The sequence below is a fragment of the Notolepis coatsorum genome (genome assembly GCF_963971535.1).
Source record: "Notolepis coatsorum genome assembly, chromosome: 17".
Taxonomy (NCBI): domain Eukaryota; kingdom Metazoa; phylum Chordata; class Actinopteri; order Aulopiformes; family Paralepididae; genus Notolepis; species Notolepis coatsorum.
Genome location: NC_140181.1, coordinates 8,658,267 through 8,670,949, shown reverse-complemented (window position 1 = coordinate 8,670,949; position 12,683 = coordinate 8,658,267). Strand labels below are relative to the sequence as shown.

The window sequence follows — 12,683 nt, the reverse complement described above, 5'->3', positions numbered from 1 at the left end:
CTAACTCCAGGGAAGATGTTAAATAAGCTAATTTCCCAAAATAGTGGAGTTATCCTTTAACGGCCCAGCTCTACTATATACACACACGCACAACAGATAACATACATAACCCCCATATATATACACATAAGGACACCGTCCGTAACAGATAGATTTTCGGAATGGCGATCAGGAATTGGAATAATCCATTTGGATACCATCTGATCTCAGGTAAGGAATCTATTTTACCAGTCTTAGGATAATCAGACCCATTTTCACGGAGATATAAGCTTTCCCCCTATATGTGATATGGCTGTTTTGACTGTAAAAGCGATCAGGAACTGAGAGAATCTATTTTCAGCGTGCGGCACCAGCGTGCACATGTACACATATACTCATAAATAAGCCAAAAAATTACAACATTCTAGAATATTCCAGTACAGGGCGATTATCATGGAATCTCTTATTTTTTCCGTGAAAACGAGGGCTTTTCAAAAAGATATAAAACGGAAATGAACCGATAAAAAAACAATCCGCTTTGACAATGTTGACTGGAAATGGGTCATTGATAATGCGACGGGCAGATTAGACCATTTAAAACATAGATTAGGCGATATTAACGTTAACATTGAAGTGGTGCTGGGCATTCAAGCACTAAATGTGGGCCCCCTGCTGGGCATTCAAAGTGTTAATGAATGCAGAATAACACCCTCTCTCTCTCTCTCTCTCTCTCTCTCTCTCTCTCTCTCTCTCTCTCTCTCCCCCCCCTCTACAGTAGCTATATAGCTAACCAGATCGCCATTGTTGGGTTCACAGCAAAGTGATGAGGAGTGGAGACTGCTGTGGCTTCGGGTGTGAAGAAGGCTATCTTTATTAAATTAATTCATTTGACTTTCTTCTTTTCTTCAGATGTGTTCACGCCGCGAGGAGCGCATACAAAAAGACGTGGACGTCGTAATTGAGAGCTGCAAGGCAGAGAAGGACTGCCTCTTCTCTGATTTCAGATACTCAGACGCCACGTTCACGTTCACGCGCTGCAAAGGAGCGAGAAGGGTGTCTTATGCCATACACGTCTCTGACGACTACCCAGACAACACGTACGTGTCGAACTCTGAAAACGACGACGATGTCTTAATCACAACGGATCCCATCCCTCTCATCTTTCATCGGATCGCCACAGAGATCAGGATCAATAACGATGCCGCCAGCTGCCAGTCCATCGAGTCCAAGGTTCAAAACAAAAACCAGTGCCATTACACCCTAGAGGAAGACTCAGAGGGGGACAATGACTCGGAGGCGTGCTACTATGGAGCTCAGGAGAGCTACGATGGAGAATTCCACAAACACCCACAGCTGGAGGCAGACGTACAGGCACTGAGGGACCTGTACGGACCTCATGCTGTATCTCTCAGGGAATACGGTGCGATCGACGATGTGGACATTGATCTGCATATCGATGTCAGTTTCCTAGATGAGGACATCGCGCTGGCATGGGACGTCATCAGGAGAGAGCCTGTCATCGTGCGACTACGCTGCTCACTGACGCAATACCTAAATGGAACAGTTCCAACCGTCGCCGTGTTGCAGGCGTCGACCAAAGAGCGGTTTGGACTGGGACACCAGCTGAAGCTGATCATGCAGACGTTCGTCACCCAGCAATGGAAACAACGAGAAGCCAACCGACAAGTTCAAGTTCAAGTTTCACGTTTCTTTAATAGTTATCAAGGTCAAGTCTCCTCTGCACCTCTTCTCCAACCTCCGAAGATCTCCCAGATTCCCGTGCTCCGTGGCGGTCGAGCCGGACGACTCAGGCCTCCCCACAAGGCCCCGGGGTGCCTCCCGCCGCCCCGCTCCTGCTCGGGCGACCCCTGCTGCGACCACCCCGGCGGCGTGGGCCATGCCGTGCCGCCGGCGCCGCCAAACATCGGTGCCAAATCCATTCCAATCGGAGACAAAGGCTTCCTGGCGCGGACAATGGCGTACGCGGAGCAGAGGATCCCGGCTCTGAACGAGGTCTGCGTGGTGTGTGACCAGCATCACATGTTCCAGAACGGGCCGATGCTGCGGCCCACGGTCTGTGAGCGGGAGTTGTGTGTGTTTGGCTTCCAAACGTTGGGGGTGATGAACGAAGCTGCGGATGATATCGCCACCGGAGCTCAGGTGGTGGACTTGCTGGTGTCCATGTGTCGAGCTGCGCTGGAGTCTCCCAGGAAAGATGTCATTTTAGAGCCATATCCCTCCGTGGTGGACCCCAACGACTCCCGGACCCTGGCCCTCAACCCCAGGAAAAAGGACTATGACCGAGTGAAGCGAGCTCTCGACAGCCTTACATCCATCAGAGAGATGACCCGGGCGCCGTACTTGGAGATTAAGAAGCAGATGGACAAGCAGGACCCCCTGGCACACCCCCTGCTGCAATGGGTGATCTCCAGCAACCGTTCTCACATCGTCAAGCTTCTGGGGACCAGACAACTGAAGTTCATGCACACGCCACATCAGTTCCTCCTGCTCAGCAGTCCACCCGCCAAAGAGGCCAACTTCAGAGCCGCCAAGAACCTCTTCGGGAGTACCTTCTCTTTCCATGGTTCCAATATAGAGAACTGGCACTCCATATTGAGGGCTGGACTGCTAGTGGCATCTAACACCAAGTTTCAGCTCCATGGCGCCGTCTATGGGACTGGGATCTATCTTAGCCCTTTGTCAAGCGTCTCCTTCGGCTACACAGGCGGCTACGAGGCGGCAACTAAGAAAAAACGTCAGTCACAGAAGAAGGGGGGGCAGCAGCCGCAGTTCCTGCAGAGTCGGGATTTAAAGTGCATAGCCTTATGTGAAGTGATCACTTCCCCTGATCTGCACAAGCATGGGGACATCTGGGTGGCTACCAAGCCGGACCATGTCTGCACCCGGTTCTTCTTTGTCTACGAAGACGCCGTGTCACGCATCACCATCAACACGCAGGACCGCGGCACCCATCAAGAGATCCTCCGCGTGATCGGCAACCAGACAGTCACGGGATGACCCCCCCCTTCCACGCAATATCACTGCTTCGCCCATCCCCCTCTCCACCGTCCATCCCCCTCTCCACCCCCCTTCCCTAGAAAGCTGGATTTGGGGCTAAAGTTCACTCCAAAACAGCCCTCGATTGAGACCAGGGGCGCGGCTAGGGTGACCACCTGTCCCGCGTCCTGATATTGGGCCGTTTGTCCCGCGTCCCGCAACAACAAAACAATGTCCTGCAATTCAAAGATAAAAAAAAAAAAAATTTTATTTTTTATCTTTCAAAGATTATTATTTAAAAAATGTTTTAAATGTTGTTAATTTAATGCCTCGTTCCAATACCCTCTTATATTTAAAATAAAAAATTCGTCACAAACCAATGCATTGCGCAGCCGAGCAATAGTATCCATCCACATTCAGGACTGCGACACTTTGCGGACCCACACTATCCAGACCCTTGCTCCCATTGGCTGATTTGGGTCACGTGACCGTCCCACCCAATGGCTGAATTGGAGTGGGACGGTCACGTGACCCAAATCAGCCAATGGGAGCGAGGGTCTGGAGAGTGTGGGTCCGCAAAGTGTCACGGTCCTGAGAGTGTCGGTGCTGTGGTCCTGCAGCAGGATGCATCTCCAGCCGAGGCTGCTGAGCAGCTCACTCGAGTCGCGCTGCCTGTCACCTGTCCGAGCCGGTGTTCTGCGAAATTCTACTACTCTGCTGAGAACTGCTGCCGTAGCGCGAATCGCCTATATGTTTGGACAGCTGGGTGACGTCACCCTATAGTTCACTCCGAATTCCAACAGGTGTACCGACATTTTATCATCTACAAATACATTCGGCTGCAAAGCCAATTACATGCAAATATTTACATGCATATACAGTTCAAAAGGTGCAATGAAAAACATATGTTTAAGATATTGTTTAAGATATATCAACAACAAGACTCAACAAGACGTTCGTCAGCAAGGTGGCAGGATATTGTAGTGTGAACGATTGTGGGTCATGCGCATGCGTGCGCCATGCGTGCCAGCAGGTAGTAGAATTTCGCAAAACACCGTTTCAGATGATCCCCAAAAGGTAGAATGCAGGATCTGCCACTGACAGGAGCTTCACCATCACCCATGGAGGAGAGGGGGACGTCACATATAGTTGTTCAGAGGAGCGCCTCTTCAGCAAGTCTGGCCCGACTATTATTGAGAACTGAATCAATCAGAGGGTCGGTTTGTTATAATAACAGTATACACGGGGAGTATCGCCGGGACACTGTCCAGAGGGAAGGGGGCAATAGAATCCGGAGGCTAATATCCCCAAAACCGGAGGTGAGTTTAATAAGATTAATAACAAAATGAGCTATATAGACTACCGTCTGCGTCGAATATGATATATAGGCATTTAAATAACGTGTCCCGCATTGTCCCGCAAAAGCAGTGCTGCTGTCCTGCGACTGAACCATTTTGACCTGGTCACCCTAGGCGCGGCTAGGGGGTGGCTACTTGGGCTCAAGCCCTGAATGTTTTCTGAAAAGCCCTGAATCTATTTTCACACAAAAAAAATTATAATAATTACCTTTTTTTTTTTTTTTTTTTTTTTTTTTTACAATTAATCATTGTTACATGAAAATATGTTTGCACCAGATTTAGCAGAAGCTAATTTCCATCTGTAGTCTATCCAGCTGCTAACTATTTGAGTGAGTTAAGTCTTGGTGTTATGGTAGACTCAGACCTAAGCTTTAAATCACAATCAACAAGTTGACAAAAACATAATTCTTCACCTTAGAAACATAGCTAAAGTACGGCCATTTATAAATCAAAAGGACGCTGAAAACCAGATGCATGCCTTTATCTCAAGCCGACTCGACTACTGTAATGCACTCCATACCGGCCTCCCGAAAAAATACGATGATAACTATTTTATTGCACTATTGCATTATTTTATTTTATTTTACTAACTATTTTATTGCACTGCACTATTTTACTTTGTATCAGTGATAATCAAACCGTAAACAAAGACGCCTATTAACACTTTCAGCGCCAGATGGCGCTGTTTACTGTTACTGTTGAAAGGCCAGCGCCTTTTAACATGGGGATACGTGGCTGTGTTTGCAGCCTAAAGCTATATTATATATTATAGCTATGGATCTAATAATATAGTCGATTGTCATTGAGTTTCTTCCGGTCAAGATGCAAAAAACAGATAATTTTTCCATCCATACATTTCCGTTTTATACCGTCGTGAATATGAGTGTAGTTTCAGGGTGGTCTGGTGTCATTTCCAAAATGACAGACACCAAGCCACATCGTTTCAAATGGAGTGCAATAGCGGCCGCAAGGTGTTAGGCGGCGGTATTGGACTTTTGAGATCTCAGACCCATCCCCAGTGATAACACAGGCTGGCGGCATGTCTTTATGAATGGAAATATCAAATAAAAGAAACAACGATGAAAACCCGAATATACTCTGGTTTTCGGGGGTCCTGGCGCCCAACGTTCGGCGAGTTAACCCTAGATCTTAGATCCTAATATGAAAAACGATGTGATTTAATGTTCTATGTCTTACCTTGACTTTGTCTATTTTACTGCTATCTATTTTATGCTTTATGTCTGCACTTTATGCATTGCTCTTGATCTGCCAATGTTGTGCTCATTTTATGTCTGTCTTTTTGTACCGCTGTGAAGGACTTTGAGCTGCAATTCTTGTATGAAAGGTGCTATACAAACACAGTGTATTATTATTATTATTATTATTATTATTATTATTATTATTATTATTATTATTATTATTATTATTATTATTATTATTATTATTATAAATGATTATAGTTTGCTTCATTAATTAAAGGGTGTGAATTTAAGTGTTCTCTAGTGCCGTTTGTCCGCTTTAAGGTGGTGGTATAAGTTAAAGGTTGTGGTCCTGTGCTAAACCACATATTTACAACTGAATATAACAAAGAAACATTTTGCTAAGTTTATAATTAACTTGGGGGGGGGGGGGAATGTTTCATTTTTTTTGTAAAACGGTAGAACTCTGGTGGATATTTTGAGACTTCTGGTAGTTATGGTTACGGTTAGGGTTACAGTTGGCGTTACGGTTATGCTGGTAATTTACGGGGCTTTTTCTGAAGAAGAAAAAACAAAAGCTAAACATTTGCGTTTGGAAAAGGTAGCCTATCACTTGCCACTGTTTACTAAGAGCTGTACCTTTTTAAAAAGAAAATGTACTTCATGTATACCGGAGGTGTTGATACGCACTTTATCTTTCTTAATGTAATATAATAGATTTGTTCCTGCTGATGAAAATGATTAAATAAAAGGCCTTTTTCCACTCTGATGAAAAATTATAATAATAACTGTTGAAGTGCCACAGACAACGAGTGACACTTTTTATAATGACATCCTGTTCTCTCTGTCACTTGTATGAGGTAATATATTAAGCATTATAAAGGATTAAATATAACTATGTATTATAAGCTTGATAACAGGACGAGTAGGCCTCTGATATGACGGATGTCTTTTTGTATTCTTATATAACCTGTATAAATATATACACTATAAACTATACTACAGTTAATGGAATATGTACAGTCAGAATGGAAGGGGCCTCTTCGCCTCCTCGCTTACAGTTCTGTGAATGCCAGGAATGTGACCTTGGGAGACGGCTCCGAGCAAGAAGAGCACAGGAGCAGAGGAGAGAATCACTGTCTTACAGTTATGAGGCAGAGAACTTAGTTAGTTTACTAAGTAAACTAACTTAGTTTACTTTAAACTACAAAATACATATATGATGTGTGATCAATCAGTGTTTAAGTATATTGAGTATTGAATTGTACATGTATATATATGCTATATCTGTTTTCTGTAGAAATTGGACCATTGCAGACATGGTGACGTAATGGGGTTTTTCCCAAAAGAAGTGATCCGTTGCTTCCCAGGTTGCTGTGGCAACTAGAAGGGGAGGGGAGTTCATCCTTGCTGAATTGTGTGTTGATTGGCTGGTGGAGTAGACAGGAGCCAATGGCAGAGATACAAGTATGGGAAAGGAGGAGTGTGATTACGTACTATACACATACTGTACACTGATTGGAACTGTGTACTGACCAAAAGGGTATGATCTTATGACGCAACGGACCTGTGTATAAAACACACAGGCCCAGTCTCGGCAGAGAGATTTTCAAGCAGATTTTCAGCTTGCCAGATTTTCACTTTTTGACTTCAGACACCAGGCGTATAGGCTATGCTATACTAGAGAAGAGATGTTGTTTTGTTTTATAATTCTTTTAACTGAATTGGACATTTCCAATACAGTCTCTTTTGTAAACTTGCTTTTTTTCTAATTAAAATAACTTTGTTTAAATATCTATTGAGTTCGTGGACTGCTTTCTACCGCAATGGGCCACGACGCTGGCTGCGCCCTGCTTTCATCTGAGGTGACTATGTTCCGGTAGCCTGAAATACAGATTGAATCATTAATGCTTTTCAGCTAAAGATATATACAGGATATATATATACATACGGTGACGTAATATCATCAGGCTTTCAGAGAAGCAGCATTACAGGCATTTCGTAAAATGATGATAATAATGATGGTAATGATAATAATAATATTATTGTTATTATAGGCAATAAGAGTTCTCCCAGACATACATTCGGTTTATTACAAACAAAGAAGAGGTTAACAACTCTTCTATGCTTATATTTCAACTGGATATAACTAACTAGTGACTATGAAGTAAGCTTGACAGAAATAGTAATTGACCCGAGAACTTAGTGAGTTTAGCACCTCGCTGGGGGATATCGGGCGGCCAAAGGGTTATATCTCAAGTAAGTGATTCTGAGATAGATAGAGACATCCCATCGGCTCTCATCAATAACATAAAGTAATTTCATGTATTTTCAACAGTGATAAATAATATCGATGAACGTTATTAGGGACACAGAAGTACAGTGAACACATGGCCTACGTCATACTGGGAACCACATGGTGTACGTCATACTGGGAACCTTGTGGCGTACGTCTTACTGGGAACCACATGGCGTACTGGGAACCAGCTGAGTTCGCTTCTGAGTCCCCTGACAGTTCAGGGTCGTTGGTCTCCGGCGGTTGATCGACGCTCTCTGGACTTGGCATACCGTCGCTGTCCTGGAAATGTTCCTCTTTTGTGTCCCTCAGGTGCCTGTGGTTGCGGCGGTATTCGCGTCCATCTTGGGTGCGAACGTGGTATGACCGCGCAGTGTCGGCTGGTTGTATGACTACTGCTGGCCTCCAGCGTCCATACTCTTGGAGCCTGACAGATTCACCACAATGTAGTGGGGGCAGTGGTCTAGCTGACCTGTCATAGTATTTCTTCTGGTGCTGTTGTCTCTGCACTCGCTTGTCATGTCCATCTTTGGGGCTTACTACCCCTGGCCGCAGCTGTTGGTTGGTGCTCGGGAGGGTTGAGCGCAGCCTGCGGCTCATCAACAGCTGTGCCGGCAATTTGAAGTTGTCGACTGGGGTGTTACGATACTCCAGGAGGCTTAGGTACGGGTCTCTTCCATCTGCCTTAGCCTTGTCCATGAGTGATTTTGCCGTCTTCACAGTTCTCTCCGCTAGTCCGTTGCTCTGCGGATAATGTGGGCTTGACGTGACGTGTGTAAACTCCCACGACTTGGCGAATGCCTCGAACTCTTTAGACTTGTATTGTGGTCCATTGTCTGAGACAATAGTCTCTGGGACGCCATGCCTGGCACAGGCTGCCTTTAGCTTGTGGACTACAGCTGCCGATGTGGTGCTGTGAAGTCTGTCTAGTTCGAAGAACCTGCTGTAATAGTCGACGGTCACGACGTAGTCCTGGTTGTTCCAGTTGAAGAGATCTGTTCCTACCACCTGCCAGGGGCGGTCTGGGATACGATGAGGCATCATGGGCTCCTTGGTGTTTGATGGGCGGTGCTCTTGGCATAGTGAGCACTTTTCCACGACTTGCTCTATATGTTTACCCATTACAGGCCAGAACATGATGTCTCGTGCTCTCAGTTTGCATTTTTCCATGCCCATGTGGCCTGCATGGATCTTGATCAGCATCTCTCCTCTGAGGCTGGTAGGGATGACTATTTTCTCCCCTTTGAAAATGATTCCATTCGTTTTGGATAGTTCATCTCGGTGGTTCCAGTATTCGGTGATGTTCTGGGGGCATTGTTTTCTTTCCTCAGGCCATCCCTCCAGGATAGCCTGGCTGAGCAGCTTTAGCTGTGTGTCATTGTCTGTTGTTTCTCTGATCTCCTGTAACCTGTCGTCGTGTACAGGTAGGCTGTTGTACACCATGTGTACCTGAAGGTCCATCCCTTCACTGAGACCGTCGTCGTGAGAGGTGAGTGATTTCCTGGACAGCGTGTCGGCAACTGGGATGTCTTTCCCAGGGCGGTACACAATCGTGAAGTTGTACTTGTGTAGTTGTAGTATCATCCTCTGTAACCGCGGTGGGGCTGCGGCGATCGGCTTCTTCATGATCGACTCCAGGGGCTTATGGTCAGATTGCACCACAACATGGCGACCGTAGGCATATTGGTGGAAGCGTTTGAATCCATAAAGGACTGCGTACATCTCCTTTTCGATTTGTGCGTAGTTGACCTCGCTGTCTGTGAGTGATCTGGATGCGTAGCTAATGGGCCTTCCTTCCTGCATCAGCACAGCACCCAGACCATACTTTGATGCGTCCACTTGCAAGCTGAGCTCCTTATCTGGGTCAAAGTAGATGAGGACTGGCCCCGGTTCACTGGTAAGTATGTCTTTCATCTTTTTGAATGCAGCGTCGTGCTGCGCGTCCCACAGGAACTCATTCGATTGTTTAAGCAGCTGTCTCATGGGTGCGTTGATCTCGGAGAGGCTCGGGGCGAATTTCGCCAGGTAGTTGACCATACCTAGCACGGTCTCCAGTTCTGCACGGCTCTTTGGCGCCTCCATCTCCTTGATGGCAGCTATCTTGCCTGGGTCAGGCTTCATGCCATCAGCTGAAAGGACGTGCCCGAAGTAGCTCACTTCGGTGGCTCCGATGGTGCACTTGTCTGCGTTGAGCCGAACGCCTCTCTCCCGTGATCTCTCCAACATTGCATGTAGATTCTCTGGTCGCGCCATAGACAAGGATGTCGTCTACTATAGCTGCTACTCCGTTCAGTCCCTCGTATGTCTCGTCGATTTTCCGTTGGAATTCGTCCTGGGCAGAAGCGAGCCCAAACGGTAATCGTAGGAATCTGTACCGTCCAAACGGTGTGTTGAACGTCGTCAGCTTTGATGATTCTGTAGAGAGCTTGATGGACCAGTATCCCGACCTTGCATCCAGTACGCTGAAATAGCGTGCGCCTGTTAGTCTGGGTGTGATGTCCTCTAGTGTCGGCAGAGGGTAGTGCGGGCGCTTGATAGCCTTGTTTAGCTCCTTAGGGTCCAAACATATTCTGAGCTTGCCTGTGCGTGGTTTCTCAACAATGACCAGTGCACTGACCCACTCCGTTGGTTCGATGACTTTAGCGATGATCTGTGTGTCTTCCATATTCTGTAGCTCCTTTTTCAGTCGGCCACGCAGGGCGATCGGTGTCCTTCTCAGTGGGCAGACTACTGGCGTGGCGTCTGGGTCTATATGGATGTGACACTCTCCTGGGAATAGTCCGATCCCTTTAAACACATTGTGGTATTCTTCCATGATGGTCTGCTTATCTGTGTATGCAGTGACTGACAACACTAGTTTAATGAGGTCCATATTCAGGCATGCCTGTAAACCTAGAACTGGGGGTGCCTGAGTGTCTTCTATGTAAAAGTCTAACAGCATATCACGCTCTTTGTATTTACACTTTAACGTGCATGTGCCCTTTACTACTAGTTTCTCTCCACCATATCCTGTCAGTCTGCGTGAAGTAGGCTGTATTTTGCGTTTATCTTGCAAACTGTGATACTCTCTCAAAGGAATTACATTTACTTGTGCACCTGTGTCTAGCTTAAATTTAAGCTCTGTGCCCTGTTTTCCTATTTGTATGTCTGCGAAAGCTTGTTCTGTTTCATCAAACCGTCTGTCTGTCACGGTGTCTACATATAGTTCGTCTGACTCTTCACCTGACTCAGAGCGCATGCTAATCTCGTGTACTGACCTTTTCTTGAAACTACCGGCCCTGCAAACTTTAGCAAAGTGGTTCCATTTTCCACACTTTGTGCATTGTTTCCCTCTAGCTGCACAGTTATCTCCTTCCTTGTGAGCTCTGCTCCCACAGTATCCACAGTTCCTTCGTGTGTCTGTGTCGCTTGCTCTGTTCGCTCTCTCTGTGCACTCTGTTCTGGGGCGGTACCTCTGTGCGGTATTCTTCTGTTCATGTCTGTGCACCTCGTGCACGAGCTGCTCCTGCGCGCTGCTCGTGGCGCCAGTAAAGCTCTTTATCTGAGATTGTGCTAGCTCGTGGGCTCTAGCTATATCTATCGCTTTGTCTAATGACAAGTCTGATCCAACGTTTAATAGTTTCTCTCTTACTTTTGCTGAGTGTATGCCAAACACTATACGGTCTCTAACCATCTCATCATTGTTCGCATATGCACAGTCCTTCACAAGTAGCTTCAATGCAGTGACAAATTGTTCAAATGACTCGCTAGGTTGCTGGGTTTTTTCATGGAATTTGTACCTAGCGAAAATCGTATTCCTCCTTGGTATGCTTCGAAATTGTCATAGTAGCTCTTCAATACCTTTGCTTCATCTGCACTGAGAGTCCATGTGTTGTGAATGTCTCTCCCTTTTTCTCCGCTCCACAGTAGCAGGTAGCTACATTTCTCGTCCTCTCCTTTCTTCTTAAGTGGGCCCGAAAACATTAGCTCCGCGTGCTGTCTGAACTTCTTCCATTCTCCCGGTAAGTCCAGAGAATCCCAATTCATCCGTGGCGACGGGACTCCGTTGATATCCATGTTCATCCTGCTTCTGACACCATGTCGTATTCGATTTAAAGAGAATAATCATTCAGGACGAGGAGATTACATTAAGAGGTTTATTGCAAAGGTAAGCATGAGTGTAACTCCATCCACGGCTGGCAGCCAACTGACTGTCAGGACCCCTTGTGCAGGTATACATAACAGGGAGGTGCGCCTGGCGCGCCTGTCGTAAAATGATATATTCAAGGCATGAATATTACACCGTATACTGTGTACTTCATATACAGCATCCCTCAGAAGCAAATATTATTCAAATAGTTCTAAACATTAGAATTATCACCAAACATCAGACACCAAAGAATGTTGTGGATTTTGACTAGTCCTCATTGGTTAATGAATGCAGAATAACACAGGACAAGCCTTATGAGCGCATCTAAATGTACAGACCACGATGGTTCTCGGCCGGTGTTCTGCGAAATTCTACTACTTCCTCGAAAACTGCTGCCGTAGCGCGACTCGATAGACGCGTCTGCGAAATTCTACTACTTCTCCATTGCTATACAGACCAGGGTCGGTGTTGTGAAGGGCCAGATTAAACCGAATATATATATTTATTTATATATATATATTTAATTGTATTTGTATATTCTCTAATATTCCCTGATATCCCTTGTATATTCCTTGTACAATATGCATTGAATATCCATTCTAGCCTACTGAACATCCCATAATAGTCTCCATTCTACTATTGGTCGAGACCTTGGTGCCAGGCTGCCATACCCCCCAGACCCAGTTCAAACGTACCGCTCAACATGTACGAACAAGTCCTAGTTC

At 45.9% G+C, this 12,683-nt stretch overlaps 1 protein-coding gene across 1 annotated transcript; it reads left to right on the top strand.

The window, feature by feature from the left end:
* Positions 1–888: 888 nt before the first annotated feature.
* LOC311243451 (protein mono-ADP-ribosyltransferase PARP8-like) lies at positions 889–2,997 on the top strand (the record flags this gene model as incomplete). The annotated part of the gene is made up of 1 exon (XM_084332684.1): positions 889–2,997. The coding sequence occupies one exon, from the start codon at positions 889–891 to the stop codon at positions 2,995–2,997; it is 2,109 nt and encodes a 702-aa protein (XP_084188810.1).
* Between the last annotated feature and the right edge of the window lie 9,686 nt (positions 2,998–12,683).